At 32.8% G+C, this 24094-nt stretch overlaps 1 protein-coding gene across 1 annotated transcript in view; it reads right to left on the bottom strand.

Moving 5' to 3' along the window:
* Positions 1–24094, bottom strand: part of LOC142340910 (uncharacterized) — a 66485-nt gene that overhangs the window by 26413 nt on the left and 15978 nt on the right. Inside the window, exon 4 of the mRNA XM_075391683.1 lies at positions 16717–17063. Coding sequence (XP_075247798.1) covers positions 16717–17063 — 347 coding nt within the window. The remainder of the gene's footprint in view (positions 1–16716; positions 17064–24094) is intronic.

The following is a 24094-nucleotide window of genomic DNA, read 5'->3' as shown; positions in this document are numbered from 1 at the left end:
TCGAAAACTCCTCGAAAACAGAAGAAAAAAATTTAACTTTATATTCTACGCTTGAAAAGTTTTTTTATTGATATCATTTCCGATTCTCAACGATGAATATATCGATTGGTCAAAACTGACTGAACAAATTATAATTTTTATCTCATCTCGTTATGAGTCCCAAATTATAATTTTTATCTCATCTCGTTTTTCTGGAATACAAAAATGATTTTTTTATCACAAAGAAAAATTTTGAATTAGCAGTTCGGTACAAAAAGATTCTAAATGTAAGCAAAAACGACGCGAAAGTTGAAAAAATCAGACCCAAACTTCAAATGATCACAAAAGTTATTAACTTCGATAACTCCACGAAAAAAGAAGAAAAAAGTTCAATTTTAAAATCTACGCTTGTTAAATTTTTTTAATGATACCACTTCCGATTCACCACGATCAATATATCGATTGATCAATAATGACTGAACAAAAACCAGCCCATTTGTGTATGGAATTCTTCACGCCACTAATTGGGTAGAAAATTAGCAGAGTTTTGATAAAAAAAGAGCAATAAACGATCAGAACCTTTTTGTTCCGACCCCTCTTGAGTTGAAAGGAACAATATATTCAAACGAGGTTTTTTTTTCAGTCAATTTCAACCAATCGATATATTCATCGTAGGGAGTTGTGAGTGCTAAAATTAAAAAGCTCGTTCAGCGTATAAAATGGAATTAAAAATATTTTTTGACTTTCGTTTTCTAGAGCCAGTAACAAAGGTTTAATTTTTTGTGAATATTGAAGCTGATTAACACTTTTTTTCCACATTTTCCTGAAGTTTTGCCTAATATTTAAACAGTTTTCCCAAAATATGTTAAAGTTGTTAACAATATTGTTGTTGATTGAATTTTGAAATGCGGTTTGTCATTAAAACGGGAAAAAATTTAATGAAATCAGCTGTCCAATAGAACTTGGATTCATTAGGTTGAAAACTTTGTGATGAGTCCCAAATTATCCTTTTTATCTCTGCTTGTTTTTCAAGAATGCAAAAATGATTCAATTTTTATCGCAAAGAGAAAAGTTGAATCGGCAATTCAAATTCTAACAGTAAGCAAAACTGACGCTATATGTGAAGAAACCAACCAAGTTTCAAATGATCACAAAGGTTATTACTTTCGAAAACTCCTCGAAAACAGAAAAAAAAATTTAACTTTATATTTTACGCTGGAAAATGTTTTTATTGATATCATTTCCGATTCTCAACGATGAATATATCGATTGGTCAAAACTGACTGAACAAGAAAACCATTTGAACATAGAGTTCCTCTAGTCACTATTTGGGTTGACAATTCGTAGAGTTTTGTAAGAAAAGAGCAATAAACCATCAGATCTTAGTTTTTCCGACACCTCTTGAAAGGGATGATCTATATACTCAAATGAGTTTTTTGTTGAGCCAATTTTGACTTATTGATATATTGTTGCATTTTAGTCAAAAAAGCACAAAATGAGGAAAAAACCACTAATTGTCTTTTTTTGAATCCAACACTGATCATCTGAGACCTGACATTAGTGGGACTGACTAACAAAAGCACAAAAGTGAGTATAAAAAACAAATAAACCTTTTTTCGAAAATTAATTTGAGAGTCCTCGCAACCATTAGGTATGCATTCAAATCATTAGATAGGTTCATATAATTCTGTTTAGGAGAACAATTGAATTCATAATGAACCAGGCTATGCCATAAGAGTGACAAAAGGCAACAAACAAAAACAAGACCTAAAACTGCGAATAATTACAAAAACACATAATTGAAGCCATGAAAACAACGAGCAGTGGTTCCCCGAAAAAAACACTGGTTCATTTGGCCTCAATTGATTTTAAAAGCGGTTTGTCATTAAAACGTGAAAAGAGTTTTTAAAAAATCAACTGTCCATTAGAATTTGAATTAAATGTATATCAAACATTCTGATGAGTCCCAAATTAAAATTTTTATCTCATCTCGTTTTTCGGGAATACAAAAATGATTTTTTTATCACAAAGAAAAATTTTGAATTAGCAGTTCGGTACAAAAAAATTCTAAATGTAAGCAAAAACGACGCGAAAAGTGAAAAAATCAGACCCAAAATTCAAATGATCACAAAAGTTATAAACTTCGATAACTCCTCGAAAAAAGAAGAAAAAAGTTCACTTTTAAAATCTACGCTTGTTAAATTTTTTAATGATACCACTTCCGATTCTCAACGATCAATATATCGATTGATTAATAGTGACTGAACAAAAACCAGCCCATTTGCGTATGGAATTCTTCACGCCACTAATTGGGTTAGAGTTTTGATAAAAAAAGCAATAAACGATCGGATTCTTTTTGTTCCCACCCTTCTTGAGTGGGAAGGAACAATATACTCAAATGGAGTTTTTTGTTCAGTCAATTTCAATCAATCGATATATTCATCGTAGGGAGTTGTGAGTGCTAAAATTGAAAAGCTCGTTCAGCGTAGAATATGGAATTAAAAATATTTTTTCGGTTTTCGTTTTCTAGAGCGAATAACAAAGTTTTAATTTTTTGTGAATTTTGAAGCTTATTTACATTATTTTTTCACATTTTCCTGAATTTTTGCCTAAAATTTAATCAATTTTCCCAAAAGATGTTAACGTTGTTAACAATATTGTTGTTGATTGAATTTTCAAAGACGAAAAAGATTTGTTGACTATTCTGATTAAATTTTTGTCTAAAATTCTGGCTAACTATTTCAAAATTCAGCCTTTTTTATCAAAAACAACACGAACTATGCTCCCTGGCTCCACTTAGATTGTATTCGTCGGAATTACATACGCAATAATTAGTAACACAATACTTGTAAACAACAAAGGGGGCTATTCCTACTCCTACGCCCATTGAGAGTTCTCGTTAATTAAAATTTTTCCGTTTTTTTCAACTTAACTCAATGATTATCAAAATCGCAGCATTTATTGTTGACTTTTTAAATAACAAATTAACTATATCTGTTAATTCGAAAAATAAATCTAAGTCGCTCCTAATGGACAAACAGCATTAACAGGGCTGGTTTTGACCAGTCTTGGACTGTTACAATCCAAACCAATTTAAAATAATATAATATAAAATCACCTTTTTTATTTTAATTAAAGAACAAAATGTTCAAATAGTGCTACTTACATTTCCATTGAGATTGATGTGGAATTGAAGAATTGCCGTTTTTTGCAATTGATGAAATTTGCTCGATGATTATTCAAAACGCAGAGATAATTTCAATCTTTTTACGAACAAAATATCTACAGCTATGACAATTTAAACAATTAAGGTTTTTAATGGACGAACATTAATCACGAGGCTAGTTTTTGTACAATTTCGAATGGTTACAAAAATAATTGGGATTGTAATCAATCGGTCTTTTTTAAAAAAAATCCATCTTTCCTATGTTAATAAAAGAACAGAACAATTCAAATCAAAGCTCAATTATCATACGTCCAATTGGCTTCCAGAGCAAACCGAATGAATTAAACTTTTCAACTCGAAAGCTTGTGGTCGTTTTGACCTTCATATATGTTTGATTTTTACATAAAAAGTAGCTTTTTGAAATTTGTAAAATTTTTTCTTTTGTTTTGGTCAACTTGTAGATTAGTTTCAGCAAAAATGATGAGTCGTTTTTCTCCTTAATTATCTTTTATTTTGAGATTTTACGCATTAAGTTATGGTTTTCTTGCTTTGATGCTTTCAGATTACACAAAATTATTTTGATTTCTATGCATTTGCCTATTTCTCACGCCTTTTTCTCGTTTTTTCACTTTATCGCTTTATTGACAGCGCACATAACACCTTACGGGTGTTAAAAATAAAATAAAACTAATATCAAATTCTTTAAAGGTGCAGATTATGCTTTAAACGACTTCGACACCACTTGCTGGAAGAATTTAATTGAGCCTTTTTTTACTTTGTCTTTCAGTCGCATGAAGATTCCTGAAGAACTACAGATCTATTGGATTGTTATGGAGGATTAGATGAGCCTATATTATGATTTCAGTAGATAGCTGATGGCTTTCTTGATCTTGAAAAAAATGTTTAAAATACTTTTTGATTTTGTGTTTTTGTACTTTTGTGTGTGTGTGTTTTTTTTCTAGCCTCGTTAATTACAAATGACATAGGATATTATTTGCGTTGCGAGAAGCGCAAGTTTACAAAATCTGAAGTTTCTAAAAAATTCGTTTTGTCTTTATTGTCTTCGACACGGGTTTTTTCGCAAAAAAAGTATTTAGTTTTTGATTTCTGTCTAGATTTGACGTGCTTTTCTTAAATATATTTCATATTCCAAGTTATTGCAGGTCTCAAGGAATTGTTTTGGAGCAATAAATGAACCTAATCATGTAATCTTTTTTGTAGCTAATGGCTTGCAAGACTTTGCAAAAAATTGTTTTCAAAAAATACAAAATTGTTTTTTAGTTTTACTACTTTTTCTCTTTTTTGTCAATTTTTAAAATAGTCTCATTAATGAGAAGTCACATACCAAAACATTAGAGTTCGAAGCCAGCGCAACTGCATTGAACATATTTTGAGGGGCAAAATATGGCTTTACGGCTTCGAATGCGTTTTCTCGCAAGTTTCAATTGAATTTTTGTTTGTTGTCTCTATTTGTTGTTTTTTGTAACCGGTTAAAAAGTCAAATAAAGACAGCTGTTAATGCCTTTCTTTATAGGCATTGCTGGTAGTAAAACGTATTGTGTTTTAGTTGATATCTAATTGCTTCAATTAGATTAAAGTTAGTTTTTTTAAAAAAAACATCAGCGAAGCTATTCACTTTGCTGTTTTTGTTCTTTTTTGTCTAATTGTAACCGAGCTTTATTATGGACTGGTCCCATATCTTCCTAGTGAAGTTATTCTACATGTTATTTTGTTCAGTTTCGTTTTTATCGGACGCTTTCTTGACATTGTTCTTTAGTTTTTTTTGAAAAAAAATCGACATAAAGTTTTGAATGTATTTAATGTTTGTTGTCGTTGTATAATTTTGTTGTTCGTCTTGCCTCGCTTTCTTAATAACAACATATCTCATCAATCTAATGCGGCTTTTTTACTCCACTGAAGTATTTGCGTTGGAGGCGATATTTTTTGTTCATACACCATTTTTTTGAAATATTTTTTGAATTTTTGGGGGTTTTGTTTCTATCTGTTCCTCATTTGATGATAGACAATAATGCCAAAATGTGGATTAGCGGGGTGTGTATGCACACATTACCGAGCCTCCTTATTTTAATTTTGGTCTCAGCTTCACCAACGTATTGTGAAAGTGTGGTGATTGGCTAGTCCAATTTATTTTTGATCTGACTGTTGTTTCATTTCGAAAAATCAGAGGTGCATTCAAATGTTGTGTCAAAGGTAAACTTGACAAATACACTTAAAATTCTTTGGTTAAATAATACTACCAGCTGGTGCAACTCTTTCCATGCAGCCAATCATTGAAATTCGTTTTTGATAGAATAGTTAGACTACAATTTTGTATTACTTATAAATTTTGTATACTTATCACATTTTTTATAGCGTTCATAGTTGGAATATCTTTGCTTTGAAACTCCAACAATAAACTTTGACTGTGTATCTGTCAAAACGTTTAATAGATGCTTGATAACTCATTTTCTTAGAAGTTGTCCAGTATATACAGGATATACATTTTTTCTAACTTTTGTGAAAAAAATAGTTCTTTCGAGGTAAACAAGGTAATAAATTGGCGGGCGATCCTTATATGCAGATTTTGATCTTCACCTTTAAACCGCGAAGAAACAAAATCGCCCCGAAAATTTACTTCTATCAACAATATTCAAGAATTTTGAGCTAAAGGTGGCCAAACCTAGCTTTCGAAAAAAATCGGTCTTTTCATATCCGGTAGATTTAACCTAACTTCAAGGACATTAACACCAATAGCTATCAACTGAAGGGATCAAATAGGTTCACCTAAATCTCATCAGGAAGATAATTACACTTAACATTGATCAGAAAAAGTTTACGACAACAAAAAGATCCTCAATTACCGATAGTAACAAAATACTCCATTTGGTTGATACTCTATGAATAATTCGTTTGATTAAAAAAATAGAAAGATTGAAAGGGTTTGGTTTCGTTGTTTACTAGAATAGGTTAATTGAACTTAAAAAAGATGGACTTGTTTGGCTCAAGATGTCTGTAGTTATTTGTCGGAAAGTTGTGTTTGAATTCAAAAATCTTGCAAGAAACTTGCAAGATTCTTTGAAGATTCCACATTCAAAAAACGCTTACAAAAAAGTCAATTATATTCAGTTCTTCTGATTAAAATTCTGATAACGGTTATTTCATTTGATTTTCAGTTAATTTAGCTACCAAAAACACACAAATAAATTTTCCGGAATTCAAATTCTAGCAAGATTTTGAATCCGGGCTAAAAAGTTTTGTTGAATTCGGTTTTGTAATTTGTTGAATAAACAAAAATTTGCTTCGAAGATGTTTTATGAAACATTTGTAGCCTGATTTATTTTTCTGCCTTGGTTGATCTCTTTTGAGATTCTTGCAAGAATCTTGCAAGTTTTGAATCAGCTTGCAAGATTCTTGCAAGTTTTAAATTCACTCATCACACGGGCTGCAAAATTAACAACTACTAACAACATTGATTGACAACGTTTTTGAAAATGACGTTTTTTTTTTAACTTGACCATTACAGGCAAATCTAAAGTCGACCCTGACCTAAAATCAACCTTGACAAATACCGTCGACCTTCGGTCGACCATGACCAATATCCTCAACCTGAAATCGACCATTACCAATATCGGTCAACCTAAACCCAACCATGACCACTATCAGTCATCCTAAAGTCAACCATGCACGTTAAGGTCGACTTAAAGTCTGCAAATGTCCATTATCGGTACACCACTGTCTTTTCATACCTGATATTGGTCGACCACGACCTTTTTCATAAGTCAACCTCTCAACTGGGCTGCTACACACTATTTAGTGTTTGTTGGACGAGCAACGGATGCGATATCTATTTTGTTCTTTTATCTCTTCGAATTTAATTAACAGGCACATGATGGACTGTGACAGCTGTCTATCATTAAGTCAAGTAGTAGATATTTGACACAAAATCAGAGCGAAGAAGAACAATTAGTTGATTCGAAAGTTTTTCACCGAAAGTAGTTCTTTTTGCAGAAATTTTGCTCTCACTTTTTAATATAAACATAACCAATTAACATCGGAAGAATTGATCCTGAAAGACTAGAGAGAGCTATAAATCTAAACAATTGCAGCCTGCTACAGTCGGGAGGAGGGCAGCCGTATTGGGACTAAAAAATTTACTATGGGCTTCAATAACCTCATTAAAGTTTAATATATACTACTACTGGGACATTAAAAGAAAAAGTGGCACCACTTTCGGAAGACTTGTCTTCTGACTTTTAGTATTAAAATGTCGCTTATTGAGTTCAGTTAAAAATGTGAAAGAGAGATTTTAGATCACTTAAAACGCAGAAAGTCAGAGGCGTAAAAGTCACTCCAAAAGTCAAAAAAAGGACAGCAAAATGTTTGCATAAAGACACAAAAATTTACAATAATTGCTTTTCTTTGAAAACTCTAGATTATATACGATTCAAAACTTTATTAAAAAAATTGAATTTTAAGCATGAACTGAACAACGGTCAGCCAAAATATCATTTGTCATTTTTAATAAATTCAATTCTATAGGTCTGACATCTTTGTGAAAGCAATACTAAAAACCTTAAGAAAAAAAAGCATCCAAGCTTATAAGGTAATTATTAGAGCAATTTTTCCTTTGTAAAACTTAATGTTTATTTGTGGTGGAGTACATCAGGGTGAAGGAACAAAGCATATATAAGTATTACCTATGGAGACTATTAGAATATAACACATTTGAATCAATCACTTGATTGTGCTATACTAAAAGAAACTCTTTATGAAGCACTTTAAGGGCAGCATAAACAATTTGGTACATTTTGTTACCAAACCTATCAACATTATCAGCACCTCTATGACCTCTGCCATCCACAACAAAAACACCAAAGTAATAAAACTGAACTGCGAGGAAAAACACACAGAAGCAAATAAGAAAAATAAAAATTCTATCAAAGCAAAAATCGAGAACAAACATTTCAATATAATTAAAAAATGCGATGCCAGAATACAAAGGACTAAGCACGTGCTTAGAGAAAAAGTATAATAATTCATACCCATTAGCATACGCAAACATATGTCTAATTCAAAACGAACAGAGAAACAGCCGAGACGAATACGAATTACTAGCAGATGTATGGTCTTTGGAACATCCTTAATATTACCTATTTGGTTGAAAATTTCCACTGCAAGCCGACCACCAAGCTTCACTCTCAACACTAAAAAACATCAGAAGAAATAAAAAAAAACATATCAAATTGTTGAACGCGTTGGGTTGATCGTCCATTACCTTTCCACTTCAAGGTAGAACATATAGCAGGAAAAGTTATGAGGTTTGGTGATTACTTAAGTATAAACCCAGCTTCACCACCAGCTGATGAAAACATAGACAAAAATCACGTATATAATGATGAAATTCAACCATTTCACTACACACTTTACAGCATGCCAAGAAAAGCAAGCAACCAGAAGACACATAAGGCCGTCACCATAAATAATCATGTCCTCGTAAACCATTCTCAACAACACCCAGAAGAAATAATTTTTGCCATTCATGTTATTCAAAAGAGTTGCTCTACAAAAAGTTATCACACAAAAAAACAAAGAAAAATCATATTCAACAAACCATTCAAAATCACATGTCAAATAATTCCGTTACAGATTCATTTTTCAGAAGTTCGATGCATATCAGAACAAGAGACAGACCAGAAAGAGGTACACCCACAGTTACAATAAACAAGCGTAATCGGGCACCAAATAAGTCAAATATGAATCCTGAATTTCCAATTAGACAGAACACACTACACAAGACAAAAAATACTATTGCGACGCAAACGGTCGAAACAATTAATATAGGAAAGGGAAGAGAACCCGTTGAAGCAAAACAACTACACAACGCATTTAAAAAAATCAATTACGATTTATTGCGACTATACCTAAAAAAAGTTACAAAAGTGTTTGCAAAAAACTAAAAGTCAATGAAATAAATGGAGAAAATCAGATAGACTACGCAGGTCCACTACTGGATGAATAATAAGAACACATATATACTTGCCACATTAGAGCGTACAGCAATAATGTTATCGGCAAAAAACAATAATTTTCATGGAATACCACAAAACATTAGATGTGATCAGGCACAAGCATTCAGATCTAAACAGTTCGATATATTCTGAAAGTGCAATGTAACAAAATAACACTCATTATAGCACCAGTTGGCCATCACAGAGCAACAAATATGATCGAACGCTTAATACTGACAGTCAAAAGTAGATTATCAGTACAAAACAACGGCACCAAATTGTCAAAAATCACACTTGCTGAAAAAACGCAAAAACAATACAAGAAAAAGTTTCATACCAAATACCATCACTAAAACGAAAGCTTTCAAAGCACGCTTGCGTGAAAAAAATAACAATAAACATTCATCATCATCACAAAACTCTCACAGAAAAAGCTACCATGCAAAGATATAAAAAATCTTCTGTTCGGACAAAAAGAGACTACGCCAAACAACGATAAACCCATCGTCCATCTGGAATCTGGACCCGACTCTGAACCACAACTGGTCATAAAATTTTAGGGTGAAATTTCGGAAAACTGATCAACACCCGACAATTCCACACTGCAAATAGTGTAGGAAACAAACACAAAAACCTAAAACTATTTAATTTACGAAAAAACCGCTTGAAAGAGTGATATTAACACTCGGAGATCAAACAACCACCCTAACAAAATTTTTCAAAAGAAGCAAGTAGCATGCAAGACACCCACACGCAGAACAACTTACCCAGGAGGTACTCTAAAACCATTTTGAAAGAAAGGTTCTGTTGGAATAATAACAAACCTTTCACCAACAACCATTACACTAAATACAAATGATCGACGTTTCACACTTACAATAAAAAACGACTTAGCAGTAGTGACAGAAACAGAATCATGTTTGATACAATTGGTAGCATGAAAGACCATAGGAGAAACTAAGGGTAACCAAAAAGAAAAAAGCACATCTTTTTTATCAGAGAAAAAGTAGGAACATCAACAACAGGGTACAACAACTCAACAGGACAAACAAACATGTAATCAAAGCTCAGGCAATTCAGAAAAGAGAAAAAGATCGTTGCCATCAAGGAGGATGCAAAACAGACCGCCCAAAACGTCCGAACAGAAATCAAAAGAAGCAGACTCAGTCCAATCAAAGATCTTTAACGCGAAACAAAGACAACTTCGACAACATTGTCAGTCATTTATCTAGCTGGACAACTGAGAACTACAGAACGGCAACTCAATCGAAGTTATAGATCTCATCTCAGATTCATCACAATCAAGCCCCGTTAACATTAAAACGTCAAACAACCCGAATTCTTTCATGAATACACCACCCCTGACACAAAGGAAGATAGATAAAAACTCCAGGAAATAGGATAAAAGTATACACAAGACAAGACATATTAGAACAAATCAACACTCTCATTCAAGCTTCGGCATGCTCTCCAGTAGACACAACACACAAGCCAGTCAAAAATTTCTAAGTGGTAACAATACAGCCGAACAAGACACCGGAACAAATCACAACAGGGGGAAAGACAAATGTCCTCAATCACCGGAAGAAAGACCACAAACATAGGACAACCTGGAAGCTATAGACATGGACTATGACGGCGAAATGCTCTCCCAGGGAGGTCGATATCGGAACTAAGCTCCATATCATCCCTCAATACGGCTGACATTATCGCCCTAAACAAATTTTTTGACTATATCCAAAAAATATCTAGACGGGCGTGTGTTCTGGAGTAAACCAGAGTGAAAGAACATCTATTTTTCAGAAGATTTTTCCTTTAACCAAAACATTGAAGTCATTTCATTTACCAACTGGTTATTAAGTACATACATACATAAGTAGAGACAGACATATGTAATATTTCAGTTCAGTACGAAGTGGTACAGATCTCGTGGCCGCGCATTACGCAATAGAGTTCGCAGTTCTGCTTTTTGCGATAATAAAACAGGTGATTTTTCATGATATACTCTTGCTCTTTTTCCTGCGTACATATAAAATAAGACAATAATAAATTCGTTCCAAAACGGGGGAGCAACCTTCATAAGCTAACAGTTGCTCCAATGGATGATTTCTAAGCAAATAGTTACCAAAGAGTTGCCGTTTTTGGTTGATTTCGGTTATTCGCAAATTGTTACTTTGAAAGACTGCCAGTTTTTCCCTTACATTATAATAATAAACAAAAAAGAATCTAGATATTAATTAAGCTTTAGGAATAGTTATCACAACCCTTATCCTCTCGGAATACCATAAGTCTGTTTTAACACTATCCGCTACCCAATTATCGGTTCATTTCCGTTTTTTGTGCGGAGGATTTATATGCTCAACTACCTCTTCCTTCAGTCAGCCAAGGTATTTGACTTTGAATTTGGCGGTATATTCGTAAACGTATTGTTTGTAAAAATTAATTTTCAAATAGAGTTCATTTCCAAAACTTGAGTTCTAGTAGAGAGCAATTGTCTAGAAACTACTGACACAAGCGGCTCCATTTGAAAAGGGTCTAATTGTACTTCTACTTTCCAGCATATCAATCACCTTGCAAATTTTTTGCACTTTTCTCATTTAAACTTTGTTATAACAATATTGCAGTTAACTCCAAACTTTTCTCCTTAAAGTTTTGAATTTTGCGGGCAATTCCTTTCAAAAAAAGCCAAACTTGACGCGTTGGTGTATAATCTGTTACTAATTGGTTAACTTTAATCACGCCATCGACAATTTAAAGACAAACTAACTTTCAAAAACCTGTCATTCTTCGGTGTTGAAACATTTAAACCTCCATTGTCTGGGTTATCAGGAGAGAACGCACAATTTAAAATCAACCCCATAAATTCGCAACTAATTTGGTCACTTTGATTAAGCTACCATTGGTCTCGTTTTTAGATTTTGTTCTGTCTGCTCATAAAACTGCCGTAATCATTAATAAAACCAACTGTATAGGACAGAAAAAAACTATAATCATTTTTTCACGTTTCTTAGAGTTAATGTCACCCTTGTCAATGTTTACCTAATAAAGACTAATGCATGTAAACTATATGCATGGGCATACTTTAAAACAACAACCTTGTTCCAAAACATTTTGGCTTTTATGTATTAAGACGTTCTGTACTTTTTGGTGACATTTCGAAACTTTGTCGGCTATTATTCCATAAATTTTTCTGCTGCTCGCAAACTTTGCAACGTCATCATCATCACATTATCATCATCATCACTATCGTCGTGGTGGTCGTCATCATCCTCTCTAAGACCTCCACCCTCCTTCTAGTCCAATTGTAATATAAGAAAAAAACCTGAAGTAGTGGACATCTAAAATTGGGCTTTTTGGTTTTACCCTGTTTTTTTATTTCGTATTTTGTTGCCCATTCCTTTTATTTTAGATTTTCTTGCTGATCAACTGCTGATTAAAGAACTTTGAGCAGAATGATAGAACAATGAAACAAGCCTGAAGAAGTGAAAAAGATTTTACGCAAAGTGCCGAAGAAGCGGAAAAATGAGGTAAAACGAAACAATTTTTTCAAAAGAATTCGACGAATGAAAACAACAAAATTAGGAGCCGAATAATAGCCGGCTGAAAAATTGAGGGCGGCTATTAATAACAAATTTTTTGCTTCCTCTCCGAAATGGCCAATTCGAAACAATTTGAATACGCTATTCTCTCTTTCGAAAAAAAGCTCTATTTGTTCCGACCCCACTTGTGGGGGGGAGGAACTATATACTCATATACTCAAATGGGTTTTTTTTGTTCCGTGAATTTTGGCCGACCGATATATTCATCGTAGAGAAATGTGCGTGGTATCATTAAAAAGCTCGTCCAGCATAGAATTCGAAATTAAAAAGATTTTTTTGAATTTCGTTTTTTTTTTCGAGGAGTTATCGAGGTTTAAAGTTTCATGTGAACTGGATATTTGGTTCACTTTTGTTCACTTTTACCGTAATTTTCGTTCGAATTAACGTTTTTTCTACGGAAAATTTAATTCAAAACTAGATTTCACGCCAAAAAGTAAATCAATTTTAGGTTTTTAATAGACGAAAGGAGATAATAAAGACTAGTTGTAGTCTTAGAGTGAAGTTTAATATATAAAAAAAAAAATTCAAATTAGGTTTGGGAGCTCTTTTTCTAGTTTTTTCAAGTCACCTAGAGACTACTAGACACTTTTAATATCGAAGTTCCGTTAATGACAAACCTTTTTTACGATCAAATGAAGCCCAATGAACAAAAAATTTGTTTCGAAGGGATCGCTCATGTTTTTTTTTTGGACTCGTATCTCAAATTTCGTAATTTCAAAGAAATTTTGTTTTATTTTTTCAGGTTTCACTAAAGTTCTATAATCCTATGGCATAAACTTGTTGTTTAAAGGTGCAATAGATTTGCTAATGAGCGTTATGTGAACTTATCTAGTGCTGTGAGTGGACAGCTAATGGCTGTTAAGACTTTGAAAACAAATTTTCGAAAGTTTTTTAAAATTGGTAAATCATTAAATTATTTTTGTGAACTGTAAGTTAATCTCAGTAAAAACAGGACTGAACTCCTTCATACCACTGCAACATAAGGTAATCTCATTGGCGGCTTTATCAAATAACTATTGGTTATACGTCTTCAATGCCACAAGATTTCAAATTTTTTTAAAAAATTTTTTGGACATTTCGTTTTATTGGTTCATTTTGAAATCTTTTCACGTTATCCTAATATTGATGGCTACCTCTTCCTTTAGTGAAGACGTCCAAAAGATCACAGATAAAACTTTCTGAGAAAAAAATATGGTTTAAATGGCTTCAACACTTTCTTCTACCATTTTTCTGAGGAAACTTTGGTTTTTGCCTGTATTTACTTTTTTTCATAGTCATAAGACATATTGTGATGTCTTATTGATTACCTAGGCGTCACAAACATCCTTGTGTTCACATCGTGGCATAGCTGAGCGTATTCATTGAATTCCTATGAAAGCTTTTGAGTTTAATGGCTGTTAAGACTTTAAAAATATATTTTTTTTAACATAAATCAATCTTAAGCTTATTTTTGTGGATTGTAAGTCAGTCTCGGTAATGACAGAACCGCTTTTTTCTACATCAGCAAAAATTTATCTAGTTAGCGGCTTTGTCTTCTAACTATTGGTTTTTTTTTTACTTCGGTGCACGAGTTTTCATAATTTTTATAATTTTTGGATTTTTTTAGTAATTTTGGTTCCTTTTGAAATCGTATTACATTATCCTAATATTGATAGCTCTCTTTGGCTTAGTGAAGACGTTCAATGGATCGTTGAAAAAGTTTTCAGAAAAAAAAGCTTATGGTTTAAATAGCTTCGACACTTTCTTCTCTCAATTTTCTACCGAATTTTTGGATTTTGCCTGTTTTTGTTGTTGTTTTCATAGTCAATGACTTGTTGTAGAGTCTTATTGATAAATTTTGAATGACATACATCCTAGTCGTCACATCATCTAGGCTTAATTTAGCGTATTAAATGGCTTCCATTGAAAGCTGTAGAATTTTTTGACCTTGATACTATGGGTTTTCTCAAAAATTTCGTGGTTTTGATGTATTTTTCTTTGCCATACGACTTATTGTGATGAGTTATTGATGTCAGATGAATGAAACCTATGATTGCTATTTCATCGAGGCAGAAATTAGTGTGTTTAATTAACTTAAAATAAAGCATTTTTTTCAAATTCAAACATCTATTTTTGTTATCTCTTCATTTGGTTGACAATTAAGTCAAAAATGTAGATGAGCTCGGGTCGGAACATCATGTGCGAACGCACATTAACGAGCCGCCTTGTTTGGTCTCAAGCTAAATAGATTAAAACCTCTTTTTAAATTTAAATTTAATTGCATTCATTCATTTTCCTCTTCTATTATCATTTTAAACGCCTACTACCAACATCATCTAATGACAATGATTATAAAAAATTTTCAAACATTGATTTGATTAATACTACAAAATGTTTCAGGTATCAAAATTAAAACAAATACGAAACGAAAACCCCTATGTGTTATACAAAAGATAAGAAACTTTTTTGACTTTTATTGTTTTTTTCGAAATTTTTTTCAATTCCTTTTCCATATTTGCACACGTGTCCAAATAGTATTAAATAGTGTTCATAGTATTAAACTAAAAATAGACGACAGAAAGACAGAAAAAGACACAAAAGCTGCCAATAGTTGAGCGGTTCAAAACTTTTTGTTGATCAGTTGTTCTGCTGCTTGGTGTGCTTTGCTCGCTGTTTAAATGTTTTCATAATTTCCATTAGTTTCAATTGCTTCATGTAATAACAAAAAGAAGCGAAAAAGAAGCTTCATGGAATTGCTGGTATATGTTTTTTTAAATTTTCTTCATAAGTCTGAGATGTTATATACCTACAAAATTTTAGCATTTTAGCTCATGATGCGATAAACAGCAAAATTTTGCAGGTTGGTGTGTTTATGAGTTGTAAATTTAAGGAACTTTTCTTTTTCTGTTCAAAACATTTTTCTTTGCTTTATGAAGGGTGAAATTAAAAGTAGTAAATTTTATACCCCCCCCCCCCCCCCCCCCACACACACACACACACACACACAACACACATACACATAAACGCAACCGCACACACACACACACACACACACACACACACAACACAACGCACACGCACACACGCACACACAAACACACACACACACACACACACACACACACGGGCGCACACACTCGCACACACGCCCACACACACACACACACACACACACACACACACACACACACAACACAACGCACACACACACACACACAAACACACATACACACACACACACACACACACACACACGGGCGCACACACTCGCACACACGCCCACACACACACACACACACACACACAACACAACGCACACACACACACACACACATAAACAAACACACACACACACACACACACACACGGGCGCACACACTCGCACACACGCCCACACACGCACAATTTTACCCCTCTTTTTTTATATTTTACGTAATTCGTGTAGCTAAAAAGCTGCATGATCACTGGCGTGAGGGGGGGGGGGGGGGTAATGGGATAGACCCATACACTCTTGGTATCTCACTTTTTGAAAGACAACCTTTAGTCCTAGTTAACAAAAAGTTCAAATTCTCTTGGCTAATCACTTTTTGTCCTGAAAATTTGATCAAAGAAGGGCCATGAGAGGGGTCAAAACATTATCTGCGTTTGCTCAATATTGACCCTCCTTGTTTTCATTTATTATGTTTTTCTGGAAGGCTAAGATTTAAACAAGAGGCATTTACCACAGCCGCATGTTAAGCCGAATCGGCGTTTCTCTTAGAAGTCAAAAATGAAAATTTGCTTTGTGCTTTTCTGTCGTTAAAGTTTTACATTTGAGCTCAAATAAAGGTGAGCTGTCTAACAAACTTGTCCAGCAATAGTTCTTATGTTATAAATACTCACAGTTTGTAGCAGTAACTTAGGAAAACAATATGATGGTGAAAAACAATTTTTATAGATAATTATACCACAACCCCTCCCACTGGGCAGTGAGTAGTAAACATACGTCGAGGAACTGAGACTTGTACTCTGCCACTCTGTACCCGCACTCCATCAATTCCGCCATGTCCTTGCACCCAGGAGTCGCGCCCTGGGGAGTTGTTGTTGTACCTTCCGTCATTGGCATCTCGTCACCCGGAATTCCTGAATTGTTGGAGAAATTATTTGGAGAAATTCCTGAGTTTTGAGATCCTGAGTTTTGAGATTGGTTGTTGTTCGTCGCAGCACTCTTTACTTGTGATGCAGCTTTTTGGTTTTGAGGAGATCTTCTCGCTCGAGACGATCCTCCGTTAATTGTTACGTTTGAACACAATTCTGTTCTCTTCTGACAATTTGCAAGCCATTCACTGACAACTAAATCAAATAGGAAGCCGTTGGAAAATTAAACATGATTCAAGGAAAACTAGATTTTGTTAACCAGATCGGCATGAATATAGTGAAATTTCATTTTAGGGCTTCATTTTATTCACATGCATATTGAAATGCTCATGCTTATATTAATTTGAAAATTAATTTGTAGTTTTTATCCCAAAACATCAAACTCGACAAAGTTCTACTAAAGTTTTATAAAGTTACTTTTAAACAAACTATTGCTTAAAATTTGCCGAAGGTCGGTCGCCTATGGTAGTAAGAAAAAAATCACCTGCAAAACAATCTGAGTTTTTTTTACCAGAAGTTGCTAGAGTTCTATTATCTAACCAACTTATTTTTTCGTCTATTCGTAACACAAAAGCATCATCTAAAAGCCGAAAAAAAATCTGACAATAACAGAACTAAAGATGGCCGCACTCAGAAAATTTGTTATATTGAAGATTTGAAAAAAAAACAAAACAGGAATAAAAAAATTCGGCGAGCATCTTAGACAACTCTTTAGAGATCCAGTGTCCTAAAAGATTCTGAAATTGCGTCAAAATTGTTGTTGGCCTTATAACAAACAGTTTTAATAACTACAAATTGTTGAGAGAATTGCTTTACAAAAGTGCGGAAATTAAATTTTTCACATAAATGAAAGTTTTCTAAAAAGGTTCAATATGTTACGCCGGATCATCAGTGTTTGGTGGTGACACGATCACCGGTAAAATATATCAGCGGAAATGCACACATAGATTTAGACTATTACCAAACCCCTTTTACTCAATTATATACATTAACAGACTTGATCACATTGATAACTTGGTGCAAAAGGAATTTAGAAACAAGTTTTGATCTGGACACACTGCCTCCAAAGTGCTTGGAGATCTTCTGCTAATACATTGTTCTAGCATGCCACAAGAAAACAGACCATGGTAGGATAGACTAGAGTTGCAAAACGACATAATGACAAAAACAGGTACACAAAAATTAGACCGACAGAATCATCTCAACAGAGCAAAAAAGTTATATTGGAGTGTCGGAACACCAACCATCAAAAAGTAGTATCTAAAAATCCGAGAAACAATTTGAGACAAACCCACCAAATTAGTTAAAGTCAAAACCAGGAAGGTAATCTTAGAGGTAGCTTACACCACAAAAAAAAAGAAAACAGTTTGATCCAGAAAAAAACCGATACCACATGCTTCAAACAAAATGTATTAGAGAACCAACAAGAACTTTTCAACTTAAACAAGCAGGCTCGGTAATGTGTGTTTGTACATAAAATTCCGACCCAGCGCATCCACATTTCAACTTAATTGTATACCAAATGAGGATGGGATAGAAAACTTTAAAAGATTTAAGTATTTTTCGGAAATAGCTCGTGTTTGAATAAAAACTGCGTCTAATTCTAATCACTGAGAGGACTAAAAAAGGCCGCAGTAGAATGCCGAGGAGATTTGTCAATTTGAGGAATAGGAGACAATATGAACAACGAAATCAAACAACAAAAAACAGTATTAACATCCAAAGCTCCATGTCTATCTGTAGAATGTAAGCACTTGAATCTAAAGTAATGAGAACACTTCAATATGAACTGAAATCATAAAAAATTGAACAAAAACAATTGTAACACAATCATTTTTGACCCTATAACAGAAAACATTGGATCTCTCATTATTGAACTTCTCTTCATACAACTACAAAAAGTAACAAGTGCAGAAAAAAAACAAAAACTTAATTCAATTTTGCGAGAGAACGGTGTCAAAGCCGTAAAAACCAAAACCCGATTACTAAGAAAAAGAAAACACAGATTACGCTTGTTTTAAATTCCCATAAAGTTTTTTGAGACAACTAAATAACGAGACTAAGTAACAATTAGACAGAAAAAGAGCAGATGAATACATTAATTTGCATTTTTCGAAAACAATTAATTTAAAACGCCATAAAAGTGACGAGCTATACACTGAGAAAATAATTTTCTCTATTCTCCCAATTAAATCCAATAAGAGCTTTTTGGTGTTAATAGGGCCTACAATTACCAAAACAACGTCAAAAACAGAAAACTCGAATTTCTTTTTCAAATAACGGGTTTCCAAGCCACAAAGCCCATTATGACTTCACTTAAATTATTAGATGTTTAATTGTGATTATTTTCACACCAGCAAGGTAATATTTGACCGTTAATTAATGAGACTGGGTAATAATAGACTAAAGGAAAAGAAGGTGCTGATTAAAAAATTACTTTTAAAAAAAACAATTATTTTTAAGGTAAAAAAAAATCAGAAACTAATTAAAATTATTAAACAAATTCCTTATTCCCCAAAATTGCGCCCTTTATAACTGTCTTTTATCAGAAAACGTGATGCGTTAAAAAAATGATGTCAATTACAGAAAAATGTTAATAAAAAAAATAAAAAAAACGGTGTCACACCCGTTTTAAGCATAATCAATTCGCTGAGAACTTAAGATACTGCACTTTGGAATATGCACCTTTAGATATTGCACCTTTTTTCGACTGCGTCCTTTCGACTTCACAATTATGATAATTGATCTGTAATCATCGAAAAAATACAAAAGAATATAGAGAAAAAAGAACGGAAGACGCAAACTAACGATAATTAAAATTTTTCGAAAACAAAATTTTTGTGTTGTCTAGAGAACTATCAGCTATCAATTCAAATCACTTAACTCCTTCCTACATTCCTCAAGTGGAAGCCATTGAAACTTGTCTCTAATCAAAATATGTTAGTTTTAAAAAATGGAATCTCAAACGCAGACAAAATTTCGAAAAAAAAATTTTTTCGATAAAAAACCGGCATGGAAAACGTGAAAACCTTAAATAAAGCAATAAACTAGCTTTTTTCATTGATCCCAGACAGGTGATATCTGATGTGTGATTTTTAAGACTGGGCGACGAAAAGAAAAAAAAGATCTTGAAAATCTATTAACTGTAATTTGAAACAAATAAACCTTTTTTTCCCTCCGAGACCTGTCACAAAGCACAATGACACAAACCGGCTGACAAAAACAAAAAGCAGTTTTAATTTTTTTTGCACAAAAAACCGTTGTTGAAGATATTAAAACCATTACGATTTCACTAAATATATATATATATATCTTCAATTTTGTCTCCTCTCAACGCCAGAACGCAATTTGTTATCTGCAATAAAAGATTACAGTTAACAGATAATGATGAAAAATTAAAAAAAGAATTTATTACATTTCATGAAAAAGTTATCTTTAAAGTCATGAAGACCATCTGCTAAGAACTAAAATCAGTACATAGGCTAAACCGTTCTTTCATAACAAGCCGTTATACACTTGAAACCTCTTTCAAGAATTCTCATATGACTGCAAGAAGAAAGGCAATTAGAAACAAAAGTGAAATAATTTCCATCAAATTCTTCTAGAAAACGTTGTCGAAGCCGTTAAAATCATACTCTATTCCTTAAACCATTATGAGTTCAATTGTGCTTGTTAATTGAACTCCAATAAAACGTTAAGTGCGCTATCAATAATTTGATTATGAGAAAAAAACAGAACAGAAATGACCTAAAAATGAGCAAACGTCTGATTATCATTTTTTTTGTGAAACTATTAGTTTTGAAGCCCAAAAACATTAATATAAATTGTAAATCCGACCAAAAATTAACTCAATTATGTTGGAGATGCACTCTATCTTTGTTTAGACGAAGCTGCAAGTTGAAGGAAAAGTAAGTGAAAACTAATGGCAAGTCTCTATAATCCCCTGTTTATTTTGAAAACAAATGTGTTTGAAAGTCATAACGACAAAATGTTTTCAACTAAAATGTTCAAAACCATTTATAGACAGTTGTTCATGAAGCCAATTGGATCTGTCAATATTGAGCCTTGATATGAATTGTTCTGTTCTGTTCTGCGATAAACATTAAAATGTTCATACATTTTTCATATTTAGCGAAAAGACAGCCACATATTACAATCCAGATTGTTCTGAACTCCACGCTAAGACCAAAAATAGCCTTGCTATTACTCATCCCACTTTAGAACCATGCAATGCTCCTAGTTAATGGATAAAGATAATTTGACAAAAAATTCACATATCAAAGAATAATGATGCTGTTTGCATAATTATCGAGATAAATTAGCTAACAACCAAAACAATTAGTTACCATCCAAAGCTCGATGTCTATCTGTAGAATGTAAGCACTTGAATCTAAAGTAATGAGAACACTTCAATATGAACTGAAATCATAAAAAATTGAACCAAAACAATTGTAACGCGATCATTTTTGACCCCATAACAGAAAACATTGGATCTGTCATTATTGAACTTCTCTTCATACAACTACAAAAAGTAACAAGTGCAGAAAAAAAACTTAATTCAATTTTGCGAGAGAACGGTGTCAAAGCCGTAAAAACCAAAACCCAATTACTAAGAAAAAGAAAACACAGATTACGCTTGTTTTAAATTCTCAAAGTTTTATGAGTCACTAACTAACGAGACTAAGTAACAATTAGACGAAAAAGAGCAGATAAATACATTAATTTGCATTTTTCGAAAACAATATATTTAAAACGCCATAAAAGTGATGAGCTATACACTGGAAAAAAATTTTCTCTATTCTCCCAATTATATCCAATAAGACCTTTTTTGGTGTTAATAGGGCCTACAATTACCAAAACAACGTCAAAAACGGAAAAATCGAATTTTTTTTCAAATAACGGGTTTCCAAACCACAAAGCCCATTATGACTTCACTTAATCTATTAGATGTTTAATTGTGATTATTTTCACACCAGCAAGGTGATATTTGACCCTTAATTAATGAGACTGGGTAATAATAGACTAAAGGAACAGAAGGTGCTGATTAAAAAATTACTTTCAAAAAAACAATTATTTTTAAGGTAAAAAAAATCAGAAACAGTTTAAAATTATTAAACAAATTCCTTATTCCCCAAAATTGCGCCCTTTATAACTGTCTTTTATCAGAAAACATGATGCGTTAAAAAAATGATGTCAATTACAGAAAAATGTTAATAAAAAAATAAAAAAACGGTGTCACACACGTTTTAAGCATAATCAATTCGCTGAGAACTTAAGATACTGCACTTTAGAATTTGCACCTATAGATATTGCACCTTTTTTCGACTGCGCCCTTTCGACTTCATAATTATGATAAATGACCTGTAATCATCGAAAAATACAAAAGAATATAGAGAAAAAAGAACAGAAGACGCAAATTAACGATAATTAAAATTTTTCGAAAACAATATTTTTGTGTTGTCTAGAGAACTATCAGCTATCAATTCAAATCACTTAACCCGGTCCTACATTCCTCGAGTGGAGGCCATTAAAACTTGTCTCTAATCAAAATATGTTATTGTTTTAACAAATGGAATCTCCAACGCAGACAAAATTTCGAAAAAAAAATTTTTCGATAAAAAACCGGCATGGAAAACGTGAAAACCTTAAATACAGCAATAAACTAGCTTTTCTCGTTGATCCCAGACAGGTGATATCTGATGTGTGATTTTTAAGACTGGGCGACGAAAAGAAAAAAAGATCTTGAAAATCTATTAACTGTAAATTGAAACAAATAACTTTTTTTTTCTCCGAGACCTGTCACAAACCAGAGTGACACAAACCGGCTGACAAAAACAAAAAGCAGTTTTAATTTTTTTTTGCAAAAAAACCGTTGTTGAAGATATTAAAACCATAACGATTTCACTAAAAATATATATCTTCAATTTTGTCTCCTCTCAACGCCAGAACGCAATTTGTTATCTGCAATAAAAGATTACAGTTAACAGATAATGATGAAAAATTAAAAAAAGAATTTTTTACATTTCACGAAAAAGTTATCATTAAAGTCTTGAAGACCATCTGCTAAGAACAAAAATCAGTACATAGGCTAAACCGTTCTTTCAGAACAAGCCGTTATACCCTTGAAACCTCTTTCAAAATTTCTCATGTGACTGCAAGAAGAAAGGCAATTAGAAACAGAAGTGAAATAATTTCCATCAAATTCTTCTAGAAAACGTAGTCGAAGCCGTTAAAATCATACTCTATTCCTTAAACCATTATGAGTTCAATTGTGCTTGTTAATTGAACTCCAATAAAACGTTAAGTGCGCTATCAATAATTTGATTATGAGAAAAAAACAGAACAGAAATGACCTAAAAATGAGCAAACGTCTGATTATCATTTTTTTTGTGAAACTAGTAGTTCTGAAGCCCGAAAACATTAATTTAAAAAGTAAATCCGACAAAAAAATTAAATCAATTATTTTGGAGATGCACTCTATCTTTGTTTAGATGAAGCTGCAAGTTGAAGAAAAAGTAAGTGAAAACTAATGGCAAGTCTCTATAATCCCCTGTTTATTTTGAAAACAAATGTGTTTGAAAGTCATAACGACAAAATGTTTTCGACTAAAATATTCAAAACCATTTATCGACAGTTGTTCATGAAGCCAATTGGATCTGTCAATATTGAGCCTTGATATGAATTGTTCTGTTGTTGTCTGCAATAAACATTAAAATGTTTAAACATTTTTCATATTTAGCAAAAAGACAGCCACATATTACAATCCAGATTGTTCTGAACTCCACGCTTAGACCAAAACTAGCCTTGCTATTACTCATCCCACTTTAGAAACATGCAATGCTCCTAGTTAATGGATAGAGATAATTTGACAAAAAGTTCACATATCAAAGAATAATGATGCTTTTTGCATAATTATCGAGATAAGTTAGCTAACAACCGTCCAAGTTTCTGACCCAGAAATTTTTTAAGGAGAGCATAGAGGTACTTTGGCCCTTTTTTGAGTTGAAAAAAATTGTGTCAGCAACTTCCGGCAAATTTAACCAAAGTTGACTGAAGAATATTTTATTTCTTGCAATTTTCGATAAAAAAGTCTGGTTTATTTTTAAAATAGGGAGCAAAATTTGAGCCACGAATTAGATGAATAATTATGAAAGATTTTATGGAAACTTACATCTTTGAAAACAAACAACAACACTATTTTTAAATATTTTTAACATATTTTCAGC

This window comes from Convolutriloba macropyga, chromosome 6 (assembly GCF_964194025.1).
Source record: "Convolutriloba macropyga chromosome 6, txConMacr16.3, whole genome shotgun sequence".
NCBI classification, from domain to species: domain Eukaryota; kingdom Metazoa; phylum Xenacoelomorpha; order Acoela; family Convolutidae; genus Convolutriloba; species Convolutriloba macropyga.
This window is presented reverse-complemented; position numbering and strand designations above follow the sequence as displayed.